Consider the following 25,485-nt stretch of genomic DNA (forward strand, 5'->3'; position numbering starts at 1 on the left):
ACATACATTTAATTTCACACTTTGTATTCTTCACAAATGGTACACAAACAAACAGCCTGTTATTCTATTAACTTTCTAAGTTTAAAACAAGACGTCAGGGTGCATTACTGATCGACAGCAGGCAGAAACAAATCTTTTATTCTGCCGCTGTCAATTGCTGGTACAGGCAAATTTTACTGCTTATTCTGAGACGCGGCCTTAACAACTTAAACAGGGGTTGCTTAACATTAGTTAAGGTCAGGTCTCACACCACACTAGTGCTTAAATGATTTGTCTTTTTCTCAATATTAGACAGTAATCACCACGCTCCAACTACAAAATTATTGCTGTTTATTTAAAGCTCATCACTGAAGTAAACTACTTTCTGTTTATACTGAGGCAACATGCAAGGTGACAAGATTCTGCTTCAAGGATAGCCTTTTTCTGGATTATGACACATACATAAAGGGAGACATGTTTGAGATCTCCGTCTTCCTCAGGATGTAAGTAATTTTCTCTGTCTCCTTTAATTCTTGGTAATAGAATGCTACAGTGAATGAAAGGTGACTGCAGTAGCTGAAAGGGATTATCCTTTCTCCATGACCTGAAGGTATTGGTCAGTTTCTGATGCAGACAACAAATACTCTATAATGGATGCATCTATAAAAGTGCCCCCAGTGATGGAAGTGAGGCGCAATCAGGCACATGTAGTAGCTATGCCTGAATTTGCTGTCCCAGTTTCTGCTTCTATGGTGGTAAATGCTGCCTGAAATATAAAGATGCTAATCATGGAAACTGTAAAAGCCCGAGTTTCCTTGACAGAACCATCAGTTGCTATCCCCAAGCAGTATGTATTATTTTATCTGAATTATCTATGAACGTCCAGTTGGTGAAGCTTGTACTCTGCCTTCTTGCTATGATTTGGGAAGAACACAGGGAGATCTACAGATTGATTTAAATTACTTTCTGAGCAGACTTTAGGAAGAAACGAAGGATTAGTCCTCAAGAGCAACTCTGTCCTTGTGAAACACCAGGTAGGGAGGACGAACACATAGTGCTTGAAGTTCTGAGACACGCCTAGCTGAAGTGATAGCAACTAGAAAGAGTGTCCCAAACAAAAAGGATCTGCATGAGATAATTCAGCATCCTAAAATGCACAAACTGTGTGAATAATATTGGCTTTTTTTTTTTGCATTTAATAAAAGTTGAGAGTCAACCAAACACTGTTCAAGTATATTTAAGGCTTTATGTGCGACATAAAGCTCACCTAACAAGGTTGTTAAAGAGCTGTCATTGGCATACTGTGCCAAGATAACCTTTTTGTTTTAGTCAGTGCATGTTATTAATAATGACGTTGATTAGCAAGGGCCCTGGTACTGATCCCTGTGGCACAAAGACTGACTGAAAGATGAGCTAACGTTGTGTTTTCCTATTGAACAGATTATATTCTATCACTATGATAGCTTCTTAAAGAAATAGCTTCAGTACTCATACTTAGTTTGCCTAGTCTGTCAAGTAGCAGCTACTGCCATCAGTGTAATGCCTTTGACTTATGCTGCATAGTGACGTGATCTATGAAAGAGACAGCAGCAAATTCAGTGCTACAAGTACTTCAAAAGCCATGCTGTGTGTGGGATATTAGGCTCTTTTTAATTAGACAACCAAGGACTTGCTTATGTACACATTTTTTTTTCAGAATTTTAGAGGGGGATAGAATGGGCATGGGCTTATGGTTAGAGCCACGTAGGTACTATTTATTTTTGTACTTATTCTTTGTTGATCAAGTTAGTCCCAGTAGGCTAGTAGCCTCTTCATGGGAGACCAGAGGTGATATTTATACTACTGCTTATACGGTAGGGTTACATATGATTGTTTCCACTTTCTAGGTATGTAGGGTTCCAACAGCTCTATTTATAAGAATTGTTACTGAACAGGCAATGGAACAGACAGCAATACACATAAAGTTGAGTGGTATACTGTCATGAACATTGTCTTCATTAGTTTTTTGATGTGATAAAATGATACTGAGAAAAACTTATATGTACTCCTCTGTGGTTTAAGGTGTGTTTTGATGGAGGACATAGAGTACTTTAACAAGGAAGAGGAAAATAAGAGGCTATGTACCTACCATAACGTTCCATGTTAGCTGTCTTCATCTCGCCTTCTTTCTTGCTGTTTGGGATCGGAGCCGATCCTCGGCTCCGACTCGGCCATCTTCAACAGCTCAAGAGCTGTTTACTGGCTCGAGGCTACCCCTTATCCCATGATGCCTAGCAACAGCTACCCAGATCTCGTTTTAAATAGCTAATCCCAGACATAATATGAGAGAAACCAGTTAACAAAAAACTGGTTGTTCCATGCATCCTAAAATCTAGAATAGGTTAGGAAGACCTAGGCAGAAGAGTAACAATAAAGAATACTCAGCCAGTGAAGAAGGACTCCTCTCAATCCACTATTTGGGGGGACAGAGGGAGGGACGCAAGAAAAGAAGACGAGATGAAGACAACTAACATGGAACGTTACGGTAGGTACATAACTTCTTAATGTTAGTTTGTCTATCTCACCTTCATTCTTGCTGTTTGGGACAGCGTCCCTAGCACCTAACATCCTGGGTGGCTCAGTGGAACAGACTCTTCAGAACAGTGGAACCAAAGTCAGCTCTGCTCCGGGAGACCATATCCACCTTGTAATGAGAAATAAAGGTATGAGGGTTTGCCCACGTGGCAGCTGCACAGATCGAATCCATGGGCAATCTAGACTGAAAAGCTACGGAGGTGGCTAGTGCCCTAGTAGAATGACCTTTCGGTTTAGTTGGTAACTCTTTATTCCGTAACTGGTAAATAAAAGTAATAGTGTGGGACAACCATCTGGATAAGGTCACCTTGGAAACTGGGAGACCTTGTTTGTTTAGGGCATAAGAAAGGAATAATTGGTCTGACTTTCTTATTTCTTTAGTTCTATGTAGGTAAAAACGCAATTGTCTATGAACGTCCAGTTGGTGAAGCTTGTACTCTGCCTTCTTGCTATGATTTGGGAAGAACAGAGGGAGATCTATAGATTGATTTAAATTATTTTCTGAGCAGACTTTAGGAAGAAACGAAGGATTAGTCCTCAAGAGCAACTCTGTCCTTGTGAAACACCAGGTAGGGAGGACGAACTCATAGTGCCTGAAGTTCTGAGACATGACTAGCTGAAGTGATAGCAACTAGAAAGAGTGTCTTCCAAGACAGAAACTTGATGGAACAGGATGCTGCTGGTTCAAAAGGGGGCAGAATTAACAAAGTTAGGACTAAATTAAGGTCCATGGAGGAGAGGGATCTCTCACTGGAGGTCTAAGAAGAGATGTTCCTCTCAAAAAGCTTTACAGAGCTTATGAGACATGATGTTAGAATTTGTCAAACCGATATAAAAATTAGAAATAGCTGCTAATTGTACCCTAATCGTAGCAGAAGCGGCCTCAGAGTGAAAAAGTTGTGCTAGGAATTCCAGAATTTCGTCGACTGGGGCTGAGAAAGGATCCACATTCCTAGACTCTGCCCAACATGAAAAACGTTTCCATTTGCTAGCATAAGTTTTTCTCGTTGTGGACTTATGAGAGGAAATGATAATCTCGCAGACTGCTGGGGAAATGCTGGGAAGCCTGGCTAAGGTTGGAAGTGGAGCAACCAAGCTGTGAGCTGGAGAGTTTGGAGGGATTGCTGCAACCTGCCTGATTGATGAATCAGATCATCTGGAATCAGGTCTAGAGTCCAGGGCTGATCGAGAAGGTAAGGGTGCCAGGAATGGGAACCATATCTGTCGAGGCTAGTAGGGGGCAATGAGGATCATTTTGCAACCTAACGATTTTGTTTTCTGTATGAGTTTCGGTATCAGGGGAAATGGAGGAAAGGCATAAAGAAGTCCCTGAGGCCAATTGTGGACTACAGCGTCTCTCGGTATGTGACCTGGAAGTGGAAGAAGGTAGAAGTAGTTGCTGCATTTGCTGCTGAAAGGGGTGGCAAAAAGATCGCAGCAAGGCTGTCCCCATTTGCGGAAGATAAGATCCGCAACTTCATGATTCAGAGACCACTCGTGAGGCATGAGGATAGCTCTGCTGAGCCTGTCTGCTATGACGTTGGATCTCCCAGGGATGTGCGTCGCAATCAGAAAATGTTGGGATGAAATCGCCCACTGCCAAAGTCTGAGTGCTTCTAGACATGGGGGGTAGGATCTGGTTCCGCCCTGCTTGTTAATGTACCACACCACTGACATGTTGTCTGTTTGAATTGCAATGGTCCCGGAAGGAAGAGAGTCTTGAAGGGCTTGCAACGCTAGGAGCACAGCTCTCATTTCTAGGACATTTATGTGCAGCTGGTACTTGTGAGGCTGCCAAGTGCCTTGGACTGCCTGCCCAGATAATGCCCCCCCCCCACCCTATCAGGGAGGCATCTGTAGTCACTGTGGCTACTGGAGGGGGCTGTATGAAAGGTCTGCCCTGAGTCACTAGTGGGGAGACCATCCACCAAGAAAGGTGCCTTTTGCATGCCTCCGTGATCAGGATCATGTGAGACACAGGTAGCTCCTGGAAAGACCACTGCGTGAAAAGAAGCCACTGAAGAATTCTCATGTTGAAACGCGCTAATGGAAGTAGAAGAATGGCAGCTGCCATGGAGCCCAGAGTTTGAAGGACAAACCTGACTTGGATGCTTTTGCTCTGCATTAGGATTTGCACTTGTTGACGAATTGTGGACACTCTTTCCAGTGGTAACCTTGCGAACATACCCCTTGTGTTTAATTCTGCTCCTATGTAAGTGATAGACTGACAGGACAGCAAGGCAGATTTTTCAAAATTTATTGTAATACCTAGCTGGGTGCAAGATGTGATTGCATAATCCCGCACTTGTAAGAGTTGATGCCTGGTGATAGCAGTGAGGAGCCAGTTGTCTAGATATGGAAACACCTGGAATGCTTGACGTCTCAGGTGAGCCGTGACCACTGCCATACATTTAGTGAACACCCTGGGGGCTGTGGTGAGACCAAAGGGCAGAGCTCTGAACTGGTAATGACTGGCCCCCACCCAAAAGCGAAGAAATCTCCTGGAGCATCTGTCCATCTTGATATGGTAGTACGCATCCTGAAGATCTATCGAACCCATCCAATTGTCCTGACCCAGGAAGGGTAGAATGGACTGTAGTGTGACCATCCAAAACTTTGTTCTTTGTACAGATTTGTTTAGTCTGCTGAGATCCAGAATCGGTCTCCAGTCCCCTATCTTTTTTGGCACCAAAAAGAACCTTGAGTAAGTTCCGGATCCATGCTGGTCTGCGGGGACTTCCTGAATGGCTCTTTTTTCTAGCAGCTTTGAAATTTTCTATTACTGCTTGCTCCTTCAGATTGGGTGGAACATCTGGAAGGGCCTTCTTTGACTGTAAGAGGGATTGATGGAAGGGAATTTTGTAACCTCTGGATATAATGGACAGTACCCATCTGTCTCTTGTTAAATTTTGCCAGGCTTTTGGGTACAGCAAAAGCCTTCCCCCGACTGCCTCCAGAGGTGAGCAGCCGGGCAACCCTTCAGGGATGCTGGAAGGGCTTGTCAGAGAAGGATTCTCTGTTGCCCTGGTTCCGCGGACCCCCTCTGCCATGAGGGCAGCTTCTATTATTGTTGTTTCCCCACAAACAGAGATACCACGTTATGCTGAAGTCCTGTTGTACCAAAGCAAAAAAGTCCAAGACAGAAAAACAAAGTACAGGCCACTGCTGAATTAGTTCTTTGTTAAAACCACCTTTAATAAAAGTTAGCGCTTTCGGAATAATCCTTCATCAGACATATTCTTAAAATGACAAAAGCAACCATATTTAAAAAACAAGTCATCCAATCATTAGCTCATAAAAACCCGCCTTTTTTGTAGCACAGGTTTAATAGGCAAAACATCATTAAGACCAGGAGGTCTATGTGCTCTTATGTTTACTATCCACTTGGATTCAGCTAATGCTGTTCTATGTTGAATGTCACGCCCCCCATCATTGATTCTAATGTTAACAATGCATCTAAACTTGAAAGTGTGTGTGGGATACCGATTAATATGCCTATACAGAGCATTGCTCTCTTGACCTGTTCTGATATTACTGATGTGTTGTAATATCCTAACCTTCAGCATATTATTGGTCATACCCACGTAAAAACATTCGCACTGTTCACAATTGGCCATATATACTAGATGTTGTGTCCTGCATGTTGCCCTCCCTTTAAAATGAAAAGTTTTTGTCATATTGGGATGTTTATATTCTATATCACTATTGATGTATACACAGGCCTTACAGTTTCCACAAGGATATGTACCCACTCTCATATTGGGTGTATAGCTCCTGTCCAGATGTATCTCTTTACATAATAAATCCTTAAGGTTATTGTTCCTCCTATAGTTAAATAAGGGACGTTCTCCCACTATCTCCCTAAGACCAATATCACTTCTTAATATGTTCCAATTGTTTTGAACTATCTGGCAGACATCTTTTATATTGCTGCCATAAGTAAAAAGAAGTTTAGGTTTATCCTTCCTGCTACAATTCAAGATAGTACCTGTCTGTCTATTCCTAGGAGGACCTTCCATCCATGGCCTATTCTTTGTCTCTCTATATAATGTGTTGTTGCTTACTGCTTTACTAACCATGGTTCTCCCATATCCCCTATCTGTAAAATGTCGACTAAGCCTGGATAATTCCTCATCACAGCAAGCATCTTCTGAACACACCCTAGAAATCCTACCCACTTGGCTCTTAACAATATTGGGAAAGATGTGCCTCGGGTGCATGCTGTCATAAGATAACAGTGTGTTCTGCCAACATTGTTTCCTGTGTAGTTTAGAGGTGAAGCCATAAACTCTCTGTTCCACACTAACATCCAAGAACTCAATCTGGGTAAAGGAAGTTTTCACGCTAAAGCTCAAAAAAGTAGTAGTAGTGTGAAGAAAAGCCAAAAACCTTTCAAAAGTGGATGTGTCCCCATCCCACAAAATAAAAACATCATCCACAAATCTGACATATAGGACAATGTATTTATCCCATTCCTGATTGTTCAAAACTTCCTTGGTTTCCCATTTCGACATAACCAAGTTAGCATAGGTATTAGCACAGGGGGTGCCCATGGCCACCCCCTGTGCTTGTCTGTAAATGGACCCTGGTCCTATAAAGACATTGTTATTCAAAACCAATGACAATAGGTTCTCTACTACCTGTCGCTTGTGATGAGTAGCTCCCAAGCTGCTTATGACTTCTCCCACCGCTGTTATCCCATATTGATGCTCAATAACAGTAAACAAACTGTTGACATCCAACGTAGCCATCAAAAATCTCTCCCCCTTCAGTTTAGTAACTGCAGCTAATAGACCCAAAAAATGCCCTGTATCCCTTAATATATTGTCTAACTTATCTAGATAGGGTTTCAATGTAAACTCCAGCCAAATAGAGATATTTTCTGTGACCCACCCTCTCCCTGAAACAATGGGTCTGAGTGGTGGGTCTATCAATGATTTATGTATCTTCGGCATAGCCTTAAATATGGGCGTAACCGGTTTATCTACCTTTAAAAATTCATATACCTCTCGATCTATCAATCCCCTATCTAGTAAATTGTTTAACTGGCTATATACATTATCAATAATCATCCTAACTTGTACTGGGTTGATTTGTTCGTATGCCCCATCTATTGTCAGCATATCTTTCAATTTATTCTCATACCAACTTGTATCTACCACTACAATGGCACCCCCCTTATCAGCCATCTTAATTGTTATTTCCTTTTTGTCCATAAGTCCATTTAGAGCAATTTTCTGTGATGGAGTAAGGTTATAATATCCATTAACACTCCTGCCTTCAAAATATTTGAAAAGATCATTCTCACATCCATTCATGAACAAATTAAGTGTGGGTGTAAAGTTGAGAGCAAAGATACTGGGTTTTTTTGGGCCTGATACATCATTAACTTGGTTATTAAAAATCAATCTTAACATAACATTCCTACAAAATAGCATTAAATCAAATATAATGTCACTATATTCACACTTTTTGCTGGGAACAAAGGTCAAGCCTTTGTTTAAAACCTCTAACTCGTCTGTGCTCAACACAACTTTAGATAGATTGTACACAATGCCATTAAACATACTGTGAGTCACTGTAGAGTCCTCCGGCCTTCTCTATGCTCCTGTCCTCGCTTGAGGATCTCTTCCCTGCACCTTTCTTCCTCACTGGTGCCGGTAGGTTGCCCAAAAAATGTAGAGCCCCTAAGTTCGTTTTCGGTCGGGCCCCTGAATCAACATGTTGAGCGCTCCCCTTGTTGTTGCATTCGTATGACACATGAGACCATCTATGGTCAGAGCATTATCCGCTATATGCGGAGTATGTGTCTCACTATTGGATGTAATCAAACCTTCTAAGTGCAAGGCAGGTGTGTCGCTGTTACTAGGAGCCATGCCTTCTAGCAGAGCCCCTGTGTGTGCGGAACTCGTATCGTCCACTATAGTACTCCTGGAATGAGACGGACTGCCAGGAGAACAATTCTCCTCAGATCCATGCTGTGTTAAAATTCCGGATGTTTTCGACGCTGGCTCTGCTGTGTGGGTTGCTATCGATACACATTCCTCTATGGCTGCTGCCGAGTGTATCTCTGTAGCGCGTGTAGCCTCTATGCGTGTTGTCGTCATCACTGAAGGGCGTCTCACCGGTTGAATGGCGCGTTCCTTGAATCTCGGCCAGACAAAGATGTTACCCTCTGTGAAATCGGAGTGGTCCCTCCTAATTTTGCCTAGCTTCGTATCTTTGAGTTTATCTGCTTCCTTCGATAGATGAAGCATGGCTGTGGAAAGTCTTTCTTTACTTTTAACATCAGGAAAATCTGTCTGTAATTTCAAATATAACGATGCCACCTCCTGCTTCAATGTATCCAATTCCGGTGCAAAAAACTTTATTAACTTTTAGGCGCTGCATTTTAGTGGCAGGCTTTTCACCTTGAAGCTTGTTTAAAGTATGGCATTGTTCCTAGGGGTATGCGAGTCCTGTGCATGCCAGCACAGGGCGATAGATACCCTGATTTGTTAGCACAGTGGCAAGCTCTCAACCTGCACACGAGTATGGAGTATATGAAATTATTGATAAAGTTTTTTGCACCGGAATTGGATACATTGAAGCAGGAGGTGGCATCGTTATATTTGAAATTACAGACAGATTTTCCTGATGTTAAAAGTAAAGAAAGACTTTCCACAGCCATGCTTCATCTATCGAAGGAAGCAGATAAACTCAAAGATACGAAGCTAGGCAAAATTAGGAGGGACCACTCCGATTTCACAGAGGGTAACATCTTTGTCTGGCCGAGATTCAAGGAACGTGCCATTCAACCGGTGAGACGCCCTTCAGTGATGACGACAACACGCATAGAGGCTACACGCGCTACAGAGATACACTCGGCAGCAGCCATAGAGGGATGTGTATCGATAGCAACCCACACAGCAGAGCCAGCGTCGAAAACATCCGGAATTTTAACACAGCATGGATCTGAGGAGAATTGTTCTCCTGGCAGTCCGTCTCATTCCAGGAGTACTATAGTGGACGATACGAGTTCCGCACACACAGGGGCTCTGCTAGAAGGCATGGCTCCTAGTAACAGCGACACACCTGCCTTGCACTTAGAAGGTTTGATTACATCCAATAGTGAGACACATACTCCGCATATAGCGGATAATGCTCTGACCATAGATGGTCTCATGTGTCATACGAATGCAACAACAAGGGGGAGCGTTCAACATGTTGATTCAGGGGCCCGACCGAAAACGAACTTAGGGGCTCTACATTTTTTGGGCAACCTACCGGCACCAGTGAGGAAGAAAGGTGCAGGGAAGAGATCCTCAAGCGAGGACAGGAGCATAGAGAAGCGTCGGAGGACTCTACAGTGACTCACAGTATGTTTAATGGCATTGTGTACAATCTATCTAAAGTTGTGTTGAGCACAGACGAGTTAGAGGTTTTAAACAAAGGCTTGACCTTTGTTCCCAGCAAAAAGTGTGAATATAGTGACATTATATTTGATTTAATGCTATTTTGTAGGAATGTTATGTTAAGATTGATTTTTAATAACCAAGTTAATGATGTATCAGGCCCAAAAAAACCCAGTATCTTTGCTCCCAACTTTACACCCACACTTAATTTGTTCATGAATGGATGTGAGAATGATCTTTTCAAATATTTTGAAGGCAGGAGTGTTAATGGATATTATAACCTTACTCCATCACAGAAAATTGCTCTAAATGGACTTATGGACAAAAAGGAAATAACAATTAAGATGGCTGATAAGGGGGGTGCCATTGTAGTGGTAGATACAAGTTGGTATGAGAATAAATTGAAAGATATGCTGACAATAGATGGGGCATACGAACAAATCAACCCACTACAAGTTAGGATGATTATTGATAATGTATATAGCCAGTTAAACAATTTACTAGATAGGGGATTGATAGATCAAGAGGTATATGAATTTTTAAAGGTAGATAAACCGGTTACGCCCATATTTAAGGCTATGCCGAAGATACATAAATCATTGATAGACCCACCACTCAGACCCATTGTTTCAGGGAGAGGGTGGGTCACAGAAAATATCTCTATTTGGCTGGAGTTTACATTGAAACCCTATCTAGATAAGTTAGACAATATATTAAGGGATACAGGGCATTTTTTGGGTCTATTAGCTGCAGTTACTAAACTGAAGGGGGAGAGATTTTTGATGGCTACGTTGGATGTCAACAGTTTGTTTACTGTTATTGAGCATCAATATGGGATAACAGCGGTGGGAGAAGTCATAAGCAGCTTGGGAGCTACTCATCACAAGCGACAGGTAGTAGAGAACCTATTGTCATTGGTTTTGAATAACAATGTCTTTATAGGACCAGGATCCATTTACAGACAAGCACAGGGGGTGGCCATGGGCACCCCCTGTGCTAATACCTATGCTAACTTGGTTATGTCGAAATGGGAAACCAAGGAAGTTTTGAACAATCAGGAATGGGATAAATACATTGTCCTATATGTCAGATTTGTGGATGATGTTTTTATTTTGTGGGATGGGGACACATCCACTTTTGAAAGGTTTTTGGCTTTTCTTCACACTACTACTACTTTTTTGAGTTTTAGCATGAAAACTTCCTTTACCCAGATTGAGTTCTTGGATGTTAGTGTGGAACAGAGAGTTTATGGCTTCACCTCTAAACTACACAGGAAACAATGTTGGCAGAACACACTGTTATCTTATGACAGCATGCACCCGAGGCACATCTTTCCCAATATTGTTAAGAGCCAAGTGGGTAGGATTTCTAGGGTGTGTTCAGAAGATGCTTGCTGTGATGAGGAATTATCCAGGCTTAGTCGACATTTTACAGATAGGGGATATGGGAGAACCATGGTTAGTAAAGCAGTAAGCAACAACACATTATATAGAGAGACAAAGAATAGGCCATGGATGGAAGGTCCTCCTAGGAATAGACAGACAGGTACTATCTTGAATTGTAACAGGAAGGATAAACCTAAACTTCTTTTTACTTATGGCAGCAATATAAAAGATGTCTGCCAGATAGTTCAAAATAATTGGAACATATTAAGAAGTGATATTGGTCTTAGGGAGATAGTGGGAGAACGTCCCTTATTTAACTATAGGAGGAACAATAACCTTAAGGATTTATTATGTAAGGAGATACATCTGGACAGGAGTTATACACCCAACATGAGAGTGGGTACATATCCCTGTGGAAACTGTAAGGCCTGTGTATACATCAATAGTGACATAGAATATAAACATCCCAATATGACAAAAACTTTTCATTTTAAAGGGAGGGCAACATGCAGGACACAACATCTAGTATATATGGCCAATTGTGAACAGTGCGAATGTTTTTACGTGGGTATGACCAATAATATGCTGAAGGTTAGGATATTACAACACATCAGTAATATCAGAACAGGTCAAGAGAGCAATGCTCTGTATAGGCACATTAATCGGTATCCCACACACACTTTCAAGTTCAGATGCATTGTTAACATTAGAATCAATGATAGGGGGGGGTGACATTCAACATAGAACACCATTAGCTGAATCCAAGTGGATAGTAAACCTAAGAGCACATAGACCTCCTGGTCTTAATGATGTTTTGCCTATTAAACCTGTGCTACAAAAAAGGCGGGTTTTTATGAGCTAATGATTGGATGACTTGTTTTTTAAATATGGTTGCTTTTGTCATTTTAAGAATATGTCTGATGAAGGATTATTCCGAAAGCGCTAACTTTTATTAAAGGTGGTTTTAACAAAGAACTAATTCAGCAGTGGCCTGTACTTTGTTTTTCTGTATTGTTGTTTCCCCCTCTGCCTCTGGAGGAAAAATCACTATGTGTGTCCGTCAAAGCTCCCTGAGATTTGCAGAACCACATCTTCCCAGTCTTCTGACCCTTGGGGTAAGGTCTAGAGGGAGTAGAAAAATAGACTCCCTTGGCAGAGAGAGTCTTGCCTTCTTGCACACACCTAGTCAACGTGTCTTTCACCTGTGGCCCAAAGAGAAAGGAGCCATCAAAGGGGGTACTGGTGAAGGACGCTCGAAAGGGTTCCGCAAAGTGACAGAGCCGCACCCAAACATGTCTCCTGAGGGCCACACCCGTGCCCGTGGCTCTACTCACTCCATCGGCTGCATAGGAAATGAGCCTCATGGAGGAGTTAACTACAGAAGTCGCTAGCTGGAAAGCTACTTTGGCTTGTACTCCGTCAGCTGTAGGATCTTGAAGGGTATCTCCAAGCTCTTTAAGAAGATCCCTTTGAAGGCGAGTAAAATGACATAGATAGTTCAGGGACCTCATGGAGAAGGTCGCTGAAGAAAACATTCACTTTCCGTACCTGTCCATCATCCTAGACTCCTTGTTAGGGGGATGAACAGATGAAGAGGTCTCTGCTAACTCTTTTTTGGTGGCTGCTGCTACCACCATGGCAACAATGGGCACAACTTTAGAAAGGAATTGCTTATCTTGGGGGGGGGGCTGTAATAAATTTGCCAGGTTTCCTTGGAGTTGGTTCCACTTTGTCCGGAGCTGACCAAGCCTTTCAAGCCACTACAGACATAAGTGGGTCGAAAGGAGGAGAAACCCAGGAGGTGGAAGGTCAGGAACCAAAAGCGTCCTGGAATACAGACTCATCCTCGGTAGGGGCTAGGGAATTCCAGTTCCCCCTCTGCTTAAGCATTTCCAGGATGTTCAAAAAGGAAACATCTTCAGAGGGGGATCTCGGGGACCCTTCCGATTCATCTAAGTCTGTATCAGAAGTGACAAACTCAGGGGAGTCAATGTGCTTCCTCTTGCACTTCTTCTTCCGAGGGGGCTCCTCTGAGTGATCAGGGGAGGCCTCGGAAGAAGAGGAAACATGCAATGGGGTGTCCTGGGGCATTGGTTCCCTGCGCTTGGGGTATTGAGGAGGAGCAGAGGTTGGCACAGACACTACGGGGGGCAGAACCGGTGGGGCTGGTAGTGAAGCTGTCTCGGGGGACAGCGCACTCCGCATGACCTCAAAGGCATCCCTACCTCGAGGCAGAGAAAGCTCCGGCTCACCTGCGCCAATGCCACTCACCCCCTCAGAGCCGACGAGGGAGCCCTGGCATCCAGATTCCTCGATCGAAGGAACTATCAAGGTAATTGGAGCCGAATTCGGAACCGAAGGAGAGATGGTGATTGGAGCCAACAAACTCTGGCTCCAAACTCAATGGAGTCAGAGGAGGAACAGAAAAGGAGGTGGATGGAGCCGATACCTGTTGAGGAGGGCTAGACAATAATTTCGCTAGTGCCTGTGATTTAAGCAACCTACTTACTACTCTCTCCACATCATGATCCGACGGCCTAGAGGATCGAGAGGAGTGTGATGAATGGTGGCTACATTCACTTTGCAATAATGGAGACTGAGGAGCTGAATGAACTGACTCTAATGAAGAGGGCCTCAAGCCTCTTATGGCTCCGAGATGACTCCAAAACATTCAATGGAGCCGACAGAGGGGTTGTCTTGTCGGTGCCAGCCGGAACCGACATACTCGGCAAATCCTGTACAGGAGTCGGCTTTGAAGGTGGAGCCGACGGTTTAGTGGATTTTGGGGATTTCACTGGCTGGGAACTCTTTGCCAGTGAATCCTGAGGCTTTAACAGTCCCCTAAGGATCAATTTGTTCTTATGCTCCTGCAGGACTCTTGGACTAAAGGCATGGCAAATAGAACAAGAGTCCTGGAACAGCACCCAAACAATAAACGCAGCTAGTGTGCCCATCTGTCAGAGACATTTTCTGACAGCATGAGTCACACTTTTTAAAGCCAGGTACTTTAGCTTCCTTAGACATGACTCAACTACAAAAAAAAAAAAAAAACTAAGTACCACAAGGTAAACACAGACAGACAAATAAGTACTATCTAAACAAGATACACCTATAAATATACAATCTCTTTTTTTTTTTTTTTTTTTACGATAGCAAAACAGGAAAGGAAAGCCTCTAAGTTAAACGGCTATCTTAGGGAGAGGGGGAGGGGGGAGAACTCTTAACTTAAACGAGTTCTAAATAAAAGGGAAACTAAGAAGAACGAAGTACTTCAACAACACGTACAGAATAAAACAAAAAGCAGTAAAATATCTAATAGTTTAAAGGGTCTAAGAGAAAATTTTACACAAAAAATTGAAATATACAAGCCTGAGCCAGAAAACTACACACCTTGCAGCTGAAGCGGCAAACGAGATCTGGGTAACTGTCACTAGGCATCATGGGATAAGGGGTAGCCTCGAGCCAGTAAACAGCTCTCGAGCTATTGAAGATGGCCGAGTCGGCTCCGATCCCAAACAGCAAGAATGAAGGCGAGATAGACAACTTAACATCAAATATTACAAGAGCACCACCGTGTTTTGCTTTCAAGAGATATGGAGAAGTCTGACTTTGTTTGCCTGGTCTGGTTATGTATTTATGGAGTGTCAGAACATTTTAGGATTTATTGAGTGACTTATTTGTAGTTTGACAAAATAATGCCAACTATAGTGAGTTACAGGGTAATGAAAGGCAGCATTTAGTTAGATGCTATACATACATACGATCTGGAAAAGTGGCAGATGCTGGTTAATGCATACATCTTTTACTACAATCTAGTCTCTAGGTGTTGCCCGTTCCACAATTGAATTCCTACTCACTATTTCACAAATGCAGGAGGTCAAAAGGAACTGTAGATAAATGCTATCCCACTTTATAGTAATCCCAGCATTTACTTTCATCAGATCAAAATTCAAATTAATACTCTTATGTTTTTGAAAAAAGAGTAACATTTTCCATTCAGTGTAACTAAATATATGAATCTGGTGCCAAGAACTGAATTCTGTGGTTACTTAACACATTTTGTCTAGAATTTTATAAGTTACTGGTAAAGAAGCATTCTTCCTAATTTGTTCAAGTAAAATGAAAGTACATGCTGTTGACACACTTACCTATACACATTTCATCATCTGTTTCTGTGTCTCCTATACACTGGAACTTAAAGTCACTGAGAGATTGGGCAAACTTCCTCTGTGCTGAAGATAGAGCTGAAAGGGAAAATGTTATTTTACAGTTAGTTCAGAACATTAGTACATTTGGATTACAGACAGCAGCAGCTGCCTAAATATGACTTAGAAAGGTGAATGAAAGGAAACAACACTCAAATAAATATTTGTCCAGGTGAATGCAAAAGGCATAATGTTAATGCCATAAGCCACTAAACATGGCAGCAATTTATCTACACATCTACAAACTCAGTGGCACTGCTGCTCTAATAGTCTCACTAAATATTCTGTCTAATATTACCAATCATCCATAATCCACTACATTACCTAAAGGGTCTATATTAGATGCACGACTGCTTAAATGTTTGAATCTCTAAAGGTCGAAGTTTTACAAAAATTTAAAAAAAAAAAAAAATACACAACACAAAAAGTACAGTTTTGTACCTACCATAAATGTAGATGTCCGATAGGAATGCATCTGCAGTCTTTACAAATGGGTTGTCCTGTCGTCAGGCAGCCCTTCGGTCGGCCGGATTCCAAAGTCTGGGTCTGGCTTCGGCTGGTGTCGCACTTCACCCGACGTCATTGCGGCAGTTCTTCGGGTATAAAGGCATCAGCCGACGCCATTTTCCTCAGTGTTTCTTGCCCCAGATGCCAGGTGCCCTCTTGGATGGCTAAATTTGGATAAATGCCAAAGTTTCCAAATAGTAGAGAGCAAACACACAAAATAAGCATGTATGTACATATATACAAACAAATACACCATAATAGATCCCCCCCAAGCTAGCTGAAGGTTGGCAAATACCCTAGGAGTACCTCAGAGGGGAAGGAGGGAGGGTAATCCTGACTGCAGATGCATTCCTATCGGACATCAACATTTATGGTAGGTACAAAACTGTACTATGTCCTTCAAGGATGCATCTGCAGTCTTCTAAATGGGTAGAATACCATAGCTAAACTAGTGGAGGAGGAATGAGTAGAGATTATGGTGTAGTTAGGATCCCTTGCAAAACAGCAGTGGCAAAACCAGCTCGGGATCTAGAGTATAAAGGTAAATTATAATGCTTGGCAAATGTATGCACGGAGGTCCAAGTAGCAGCCTCTATAATGTCCTTGGTAGCCACTCCTCGTAAGAAAGCTGTGGTAGTGGCTGTAGCCCTTGTGGAGTGAGGCCTGATGTTCTCTGGAGTTTTCTTTCCATGGTAGGAGTAACAAAATCTAATGCAATTTCCTATCCATTTGGAGATTGTCTGTTTTGAAATTGGTTTTCCTTCCTTCCCTGTTGCATATGCTACCAGAAGCTGGTCAGTTTTTCTATTGGTTTTTGTCCTGTCCAGGTAGTAGCATAATTGTCTATGCACATCCAAGGTATGTAGTAGCCTTTCTCCCCTGTTCTGTGGGTTGGGGAAGAATGTAGGAAGGTGGATAGCCTGATTTAAAGAGACTCTGGATACCACCTTAGGCATAAATGTAGGATTTGTTCTCATGGATACTCTATCTTGATGGAAGATCAGGAAGGGTTGCACTGCCATTAATGCCTGTAGTTCAGAGACCCTTCTTGCTGAAGTTATTGCCAGCAGGAATGCAGTCTTCTAGGATAAGTATTGTAATTCTGCTGTTGCTGCTGGTTCGAAAGGGGGAAGTGTCAATTTTTCTAGCACAAAGTTCAAGTCCCATGCTGGTAATGGAGGTTTCCTGGGAGGTTTCACATTTTTAATTCCTCTCAGAAACTGTCTGAGCAGAGGGTGTGAGAAGACAGGAGGATCCAAGCTGTATTCTGCTGAAATAGCTGAGGCATGTATCTTGATGGAAGAATAGGACAGGCCTGTATGGAAGAGCTCTGCCAAGTACTCCAGGATGTTGGCTATGTTCACCAGTGTCACTTCTTGCCCCTTTGCAGTACTCCAAGTGAGATATCTTTTCCATTTTGCTGCATAATTCTTTCTTGTTGAAGGTCTTGAGCCTCAGGATTATGTCCTTAACCCTTTGGCATAAATTTGGGTTAATTGTTGTCATGTAATGTTCCAGGCAGTTAGCTGCAGAGTTTTCAGGTTTGGATGCAGGATGTTGAAGTTGTTCTGTGTTAACAGTAATGGGATCAGGGCAGTGTCCATATTTGTTCCCGGACCTGCTCCTCAGCAATGGATACCAATGTTGTCTTGGCCAGTCTGGAGCTATCAGAATGATCCTCGGATGTTCCTCTTTGATCTTCAGAAGCACCTTGTGCATCAAAGGAAGTGGTGGGAATGCGTATGCTATCAGGTTTTTCCAACTGAAAGATAGGGAGTCCACCTTCCAAGCAAGTGGGTGGTACGTCCTTGTGCAGAATTTCTTTAGCTGGTGATTGAGTGGGGATGCAAACAAGTCTATTTGTGGTAATCCCCATTCTCTTGTGATGGCTTTGAAGATGTCCGGATGCAGCATCCAACCGTGGGCATCTGTGGTAGTTCTGCTTAATATGTCTGCTAGAATGTTTTCCTTCCCTGGTACATAAATTGCTTGTAACTGAATGTTGTAGCTCAGAGCCACATCCCATAGGTCCAGTGCCAGCCGGCATAGAGGATATGAGTGTGTGCCTCCCTGTTTGTTGATGTACCACATAACTGTGGTGTTGTCTGTCCTTATCATCAGCTGACCTTCTTGGAGAAACGGTCTGAAGGCCTGGATTGCCAATTTTACTGCCATCATTTCCTTTAGATTTATGTGCAGGTGCAGCTGGTCTTGAGTCCATAGGCCTTGTATGCACCTGTCCAGCATGTGTGCCCCCCAACCGAGGTCTGAGGCATCTGTCGTGATGGTTTGTCTTGGTTGGCTTTTGCAGAAGGGCAATCCTGAGTTTGATTGGCAAGCCTGAGCCCACCATAGAAACTCTTTCTTCAGGCAGGGAATCATTGGAATTTTGGTTTCTAGGCTTTGCTTGTGTTGAGACCACAAATTCTTTAGGTACCATTGTAGCTTTCTCATATGCAGCCTGGCATGAGGGACCAGTATTATGCAGGATGCCATGAAGCCTAGAGCTTGCAGCACTTTTCTTGCAGTTAGATGGTTCTGCTTTGTTAATGCCAAGAAGTAGAGAGGAAGCTGCTCTTTCTTTTCTGCAGTTAGGGATGCCATTTGATTTGATGTGTCCAGTTCTGCACCCAGAAAGGTTATTCTTTGGGATGGAGTCAGCATTGACTTTTTTATATTGACTGTATATCCCAGGGCTTGCAGCAGGTAAATAACTCTTTGTAGGTCTTCTGTTAGTTTTATTTTGTTGTCCGCTTGTATCAGGCAGTCGTCCAGGTAGGGATAGATTTGAATCCCCTGAAGTCTGCAATGAGCAATTACTGATGCCAGGCATTTCGTGAACACTCTGGGCGCAGTAGATAAGCCAAAGGGCAATGCTGAGAATTGATAATGCTCTGATCCTGCAGGAAATCTGAGGTATCTTCTGCAAATTGGTCTTATGGGGACGTGCAGGTATGCCTCCTTGAGATCTAGAGTTACCAGCCAAGACTCCTTGCCCAGCATGGGAAGAAGCTGCTGTAGGGTCAGCATTTTGAATTTTGGAACAATGAGGAATGTGTTTAAAGCGGACAGGTCTAGAATAGGCCTCCATTTGTTTTCTTTTCTTGGTACCAGGAAGAGTCTGGAGTAAAATCCCTTTCCTTGCTCCAAAGGTGGCACCTTTTCCACAGCTCTCATTCTTAATAATTGAGATATTTGCTTTAGAGCTTCTGTCCTTTGAGTAGGTGGCAGGTTTGGCATTCCTCTTTTGCTTGGTAGAGTATGGAAATGGAACCTGTAACCTTGGTCTATAGTTTGCAAAATCCATTTTTCTCTTGTGATGCAATGCCAGTTCTTTGAAAATAAGGTTAGCTTTCCGCCTAAGGGTGCTTCTAGTTGTTCCCTGGTAGGCGGTGCCACCGCCAAGTCACTGTGATTGAGTTGTTATAGTGGTGGTGGTTGCATCCGTGCCTCGCTGGTTGCTACCTTGCCACTGGCGTCCCCTGTAGGCACCCCTGGTTTGGTTTCTGCCTCTCGAACGCCTATTCCTGCCTCTTTGTGCCCTAGAGGAGTCTGGAAAGGACCAATTCTTGGAGGGCCAGTTCCTGCTAAACCTTGGAGGTTGAACTTGTAAGAAATCTTTCACTGTTTGTACAGATTTTGCCTTCTCTTCCATCTTTTTTAGTACCTGTTGCGCAGGGGAACCAAATAAACTGACCTTGTCCATAGGTGCATCCAAAAGCTTTGATTTGACATGGTCTGGTAATGCCTGTTCTTTCAGCCATGCATGCCTCCTTATAACTGTGCCAGTCATGGCTGATCTAAAGGAAGCCTCCAGTGCATCATAGCCACATTTTAAAGAATGGTTACTAACCTGCTGTATGTTATGTACCATTTCTTGAACATATTTCTTATCTAAAGATTCTTCAGAGGACAGCTTTTTAGTCAACTGGTCAAGCATAAACTCTTGATATTGAATCATATGAAATTGGCAGTTCAAAGCTCTAGCTGACAAAGTAGCAGAGGTGTAAACTTTTTTACCCCATCTCTCTAAGGACCTGGATTCCCTTTCAGAGGGGAGGGGGTTTTTAGTGGAAGTAGCTGCTACAGCTTTAGGACCCTGGGAGATAGTCTCTGGATCTGCAAAAGGAGCCTTATATAAATGGTGATGAGTGTCCGGGACCCTGTAGAACCTATCGGGCTTAGCAGGAGCCGGAGGTAATGAATCAGGAGCAGTGCAAGCATCATTAAATGCATCATCAACAACAGAAAGCACTGGAGGTATAGCTAAAGGCCTATGCTGTGGCAAATGTAGAAAGGTCCTAAGCCTTTTTCTGGAGTCTGAGAAATCCTGGCCCTGCCACTGAAATTGTTCCCTCATAGCATGCAAGGTTTCCCCAAAGGAAAATTCCTCAGGAGGAGAGGCTGAAGGGATGGACTCCTCAGCATCAGTGTCTTCGTAAGGAGAATAAGCAGCCTCAGGAGGGTCTGTATGTTCTGAGTCATCAGAGGAATCATCTGTGGATACTGGCTCAGGGGGCTCTGCTCTAGGCCTTTTTCTGGAGGAGGGAGAGGCCCTGTCTGGATGAGGCTGGGCTCCACAATTAAAGAGATGAGATCCTCAGCCAAAGTAAGCATATGGGAGCTGGTGCTGGGCCAGAGAGAGGGGAGCTTGGCAGGCACCGGTTGTGATGCTTTGGCTGCTTTAGCCCTGGCAAAGGCCTTAATAGACATTGCTGCAGGAGGCCTATCAGCTCCACGTGCAGGGGTAGAAATATCCAGGGGAATGGTATCTGATAAATCCTGTGAAACCGCAACAGAAGGTTGGATTTCAGAAGCCGTTTCTACCAGGTTAGAAGAGGCCTCGGTAGAAGGCATGATTTCGGCTGAAGAAAGAACCGCTTGCTCGGTTTCGGCCGAAACCGAGACACTTGCGGTTTGCTTAACCGCGGTTTCGGCCAAAACCGCGGACCGCGAGTGTCAGTCCTTTTCTTTGCGTTTTTGGTACTTTGCGTAGTCGGAGGATCCGACGGCATAATATATGCAAAATCGGAGCCGAAAATCTGTTCAGCAAACTCCAACCAACGTCTAAGCGTCCGTCGGTTAAAAGAAGCACAGGCTAGACAAGCTGCTACGTCGTGGTCTGGGCCTAAACAATGTATGCAATAGGAGTGGAAATCTTTATGAGGTATTTGTTTCCCACAAGATAAACAGTTATTCACTTTCTCTGACATCGGCTGAGGCAAGAAAGAGTCCCCAACGGGGTACTTAGCTTTATAGAAGTCTTCGAAGTAATATTCGGTAGTAGTAATCTCTGGATCTGACCGACCGGCACTTGCGAACAGCTTCTGCTTCGGGCGCCACGCAGCAAGAAAGACTGAGGAAAATGGCGTCGGCTGATGCCTTTATACCCGAAGAACTGCCGCAATGACGTCGGGTGAAGTGCGACACCAGCCGAAGCCAGACCCAGACTTTGGAATCCGGCCGACCGAAGGGCTGCCTGACGACAGGACAACCCATTTGTAAAGACTGCAGATGCATCCTTGAAGGACATCAAAAACTAAAGGGTTTAAGCAGGGGGGCAAGCCCCCTGCACCCCCCCCCACTTTAATATACCAAGTCCAAGATCGCACTACAGTGTAGGGAATGGGAACTTTCCCATTTCCGCACTGTAGTTCACTAAAGTGCAATCTCGGAGTTGGTATATTTAAGTAGCGGAGGGTGTGGGAGGTGCAGGGGGGCTTTCCCCCTGCCTAAACCATTTCTACATATTTGTTTTTTTATTTACTTTTTTACTATTTCGAACGTTTAAGTGTTTGATCTGTAAAGGTCAACCTTTACAGATTCGAACATTTAAGCATTCGTTCTAGTAATATAGACCCAACATAAATGCACAAAAAAGGAGGGATCATCAAGGCTCAACAGCAGCATCATTTTCTGAATGAACTAACAGACTAGTTGCATGGAAAACAATACACCAGACAGCAATCTTATAATGGATAGAACGTGAGAAAAAAGAAAATGCTGCAGACAGAATGGATAACGTTACTTGGAGCACTATGTCTTGTTCTGGTAACCATACGTAATCAGGCATGCCAACATGATGGAAAAAAGAATAAACGACATGTATCAAAATGTTGGGAGGTTTGCAGATGAAACTTACGATGTGAAGTTCCAAGTGTTACACCTTGTATAACTTGAAGGCTGAGGGAGAGACAGAGAGAGAGAGAGAAAACATAAGATACTCAAGGCTATGGCAGGTTTTGTGGAAGGGATTCATGTTAATAGAATAAAACAAAGTGCAGAAGGTGAAACAAAAGGCAAGTAAGAGTGATAGTACAGATGATTAATAATCAGAAACATATCTTACAGATGGCAAGATGCATAAGCACCTTAAAATCTTTCTCTCTTCCATGATCAGTCCTAAGTGTTCCCCTAGTACTGTTATGAATGCTATACATTTTTAATCTTTGGACCCAAGACTTGGAACTCATTATTTCCACACTGTAAAAACCTAACAAACCTGTTAAAATTTCTTATCAGTTCAAAAACTTATTTTTGATTGTGTTTCTATATTTTTCACACTTATTTATATGGTTTCCGTTTACCCAAGTCTCACAATCCATGTCTAAATTAAGGTTTTACATTCCCAATACATCTCTCTTTGTATTTTTATTTATTTTTTTGTGCTTACATTTTACAGATTAATTCCACTCCAAGGCATTCTTCCCATTCAATTATTCATATCTTCCTGCTCATGTGCTTCACATCTCCCTTAGTTCATTACCATTTTCACTTATTTTTTTTACACTTTCTTTCTCAGTTCTTTTTCACAACATTCTTTCCTCTGTTCCTTAGTTTAACTTCTACCCTCTTCCCTGTAATCCATCCATTCCTTCACTACAGGAAGTTTCTAGTCTATATATATTGTTAAATTGACTTCTACATAATTGATACCCACAATTCCAGTGGATCACATTTTGGCATCAACAGCATACAGTATTCATACCATTTTCCCATAAAAATTTTATACATTAATATCAGTTTTCTTTTTTATCAATGTGTTGCACATTACACAAATGATTTTCATTAACTCCCTTCTGATATGGCCAGTTTCCCTATATTTTTAATAGTTTAACAATATTGCATTATTGCTTTGTATGCAGATTTTACTTGGAAAGGGCAATATAAACTATTTCTGAATTTCATCTCAGTGTTCATAAGGCTTCTTAAATAAACATACCTTCAAGTGTATTATATAAAGAGCCATTTAGTAAAAGTACAGTTGTGTACACTTACCATAAATGTAGATGTTCGAGTGTATTCATTGTTGCAGTCCTGACTTGTGGGATTTCCTGCCGTAAAAGCCCTTATCTTTAGAAGCACTTGAGGCAGAAGTGGTAAGGGGGGCATGCATAAATGAAGAGATGAGTCCAAGGGAAAGAGAAAGCATCTGTTTTCCAGGCAGATTTCTGTTTGATCCTGGCACAGATTTTTTTTCAGGTGAGCATTTTCTTGTTGGCAAAGTGGTCTACCTGTGGGACTCCCCATCTCTGAGACATGCTGAGAAAATTTCCCGATGCAGATGCCATTCATGGGGGCATCAAGTTTCTGCTGAAGTGATCTAATACAGCATTTTTATAAACAAAAACACCTTTATTAAATTATCAAATATGACACAGGCAATCTTGCATTTGTATAAATGAAAAACAAACCACATTAATACAATTTTAGTTGCAAACATTATGCAACACAGGCCCCGTTGATACAGCTGTAGTTGCAAACATTATACATCACTTATAACATATCCATAACACATCCAGTCATTGTCAATTAAGTATTGCGTAGCACATTCAAATCCTGCCTTCTTTTTTTAAACCTTGTTCCTCCTCTGCATATAATGTTCCCACAATTTCCATTTTTCCTATGTAGTTTGCTCCTTCCCTTTTCTAAAGATCCCAATTTCCATTGCTTTATCTCTGTTACTATATTCACTACTTCTAGTAAAGTTGGTTTAGACTTCGATTTCCATTTTCTAGTAAATATTTTTTTTTGGCAGCCACCATAATTAAGACTTAGCAAGGCCTTACTATGTCTAGGCAATTCCAATTCTGCCTCACAGCTCAAAAATACAATTTCCATAGTTAAACTAGTTTGCTCACTCAGTATCTCTGTCAAAGCAGTCTGCAGGGAATCCTTAAGGTTTGCAAACCCATTACATTCACAGAAAATATGTTCCCAGTTACCTCTTTCTTCCTCATCACACCTCCAAAATTTGCCGTCTACCTGAGGAAAAATTATTTGGAGTCTACTTGGAGTGTAAAAATCCCTATGTTAACCTTCCAAGCAAAGATCCTAAATCTTCTATACTTTGTAGCATATTTGGAAGATATACATATATCCCCCATTGTTTCTTTGTGAATTGGTTATCCAATCTCTCTTCCCAGTCCTTTCTAAGCTCCTCTGATTCTTATAGTTGTCATGCAATATTTTATATGCTCTATTAATTATTCTTTTTTAATTGCAGCTTTTGTTCTAGAGTCTATTAAAAACTCTACTAGTGCTGGTCTTTTGTTTTGGACCCTCCTATTTCTTTCTCTTTGCCCATGCGCTGATATCAATCCTTGATAGGAAAGGCAATCTCTAACCTGCAGTCCAAATAAATTCTTGGCGTCTTCCCATTCTATTACCTTTCCTTTTCTAATTACTTGCTCCCAATACCTTGGATCTTTTGCCAGTTTTCTCCAATAAATTCCAACCCCCCTCTTGCCTATTGTCTGTGTTGATAATTGCAATCATCCCTATCGGCAGAATCTCTTTTCTCTATTCCCGTGTTGACTTAGTTCTTAAAATACTTTCTGCTACTTTGTGAATATAATATTCTGTATGACTATTGTCATTCTCCTTAAGGGTCTGCAACCAAAATTCCAGTCTCTCCTTGTTTCTTGAGCTTCTGCCCTGTACCACCATCACTTTCCACTATGAATTACAGTTTTCTGCCTGTGCTATGTACAAGAGCCTTAACTGTGTTACCTAAAATACCCATTCAAACTGGGCAATCCTAGTCCACCTTGCTCTACTGGAAGAATCAGCTTATCCCACTTGACCCTTGCCATCTTCCCTTCCCACACAAATCCTTCAGCTCTTTTTTAATTGCTATCCACAACTTCTACTTTGCTTGATAAAAAATATGCCTGACCTGTGTATAAAACTAAAGGGACTAAAATGTTTAACTGCTTGTATCTTGCTATCCATACAACAAAGCTTCCAGTTTCTCCATTTTTGTTTTATCTTCTGTTTAGTCTCCTCCCACATATCCTTAAGCTGCCACAACAGAGTAATTTTTAACCCATACTCCTAAATACTTTATCATCTCCCCATAAATATGGATATTGCTGGACCAATTTGTGTGTGGTTACATAATTTACCGCTATAGTCTTTGTTTTAGCTTCGCTAATTTTT

The 25,485-nt window shown here is 42.3% G+C and overlaps 1 protein-coding gene across 1 annotated transcript in view; it reads right to left on the bottom strand.

Moving 5' to 3' along the window:
- ARHGAP26 (Rho GTPase activating protein 26) overlaps nucleotides 1-25,485 on the bottom strand; it is a 3,815,868-nt gene that overhangs the window by 3,167,695 nt on the left and 622,688 nt on the right. The window contains exon 2 of the mRNA XM_044069158.1: nucleotides 15,481-15,576. Coding sequence (XP_043925093.1) covers nucleotides 15,481-15,576 — 96 coding nt within the window. The remainder of the gene's footprint in view (nucleotides 1-15,480; nucleotides 15,577-25,485) is intronic.

This window comes from Protopterus annectens, chromosome 4.part0 (assembly GCF_019279795.1).
Source record: "Protopterus annectens isolate FY-2018-M chromosome 4.part0, PAN1.0, whole genome shotgun sequence".
Lineage (NCBI taxonomy): Eukaryota > Metazoa > Chordata > Ceratodontiformes > Protopteridae > Protopterus > Protopterus annectens.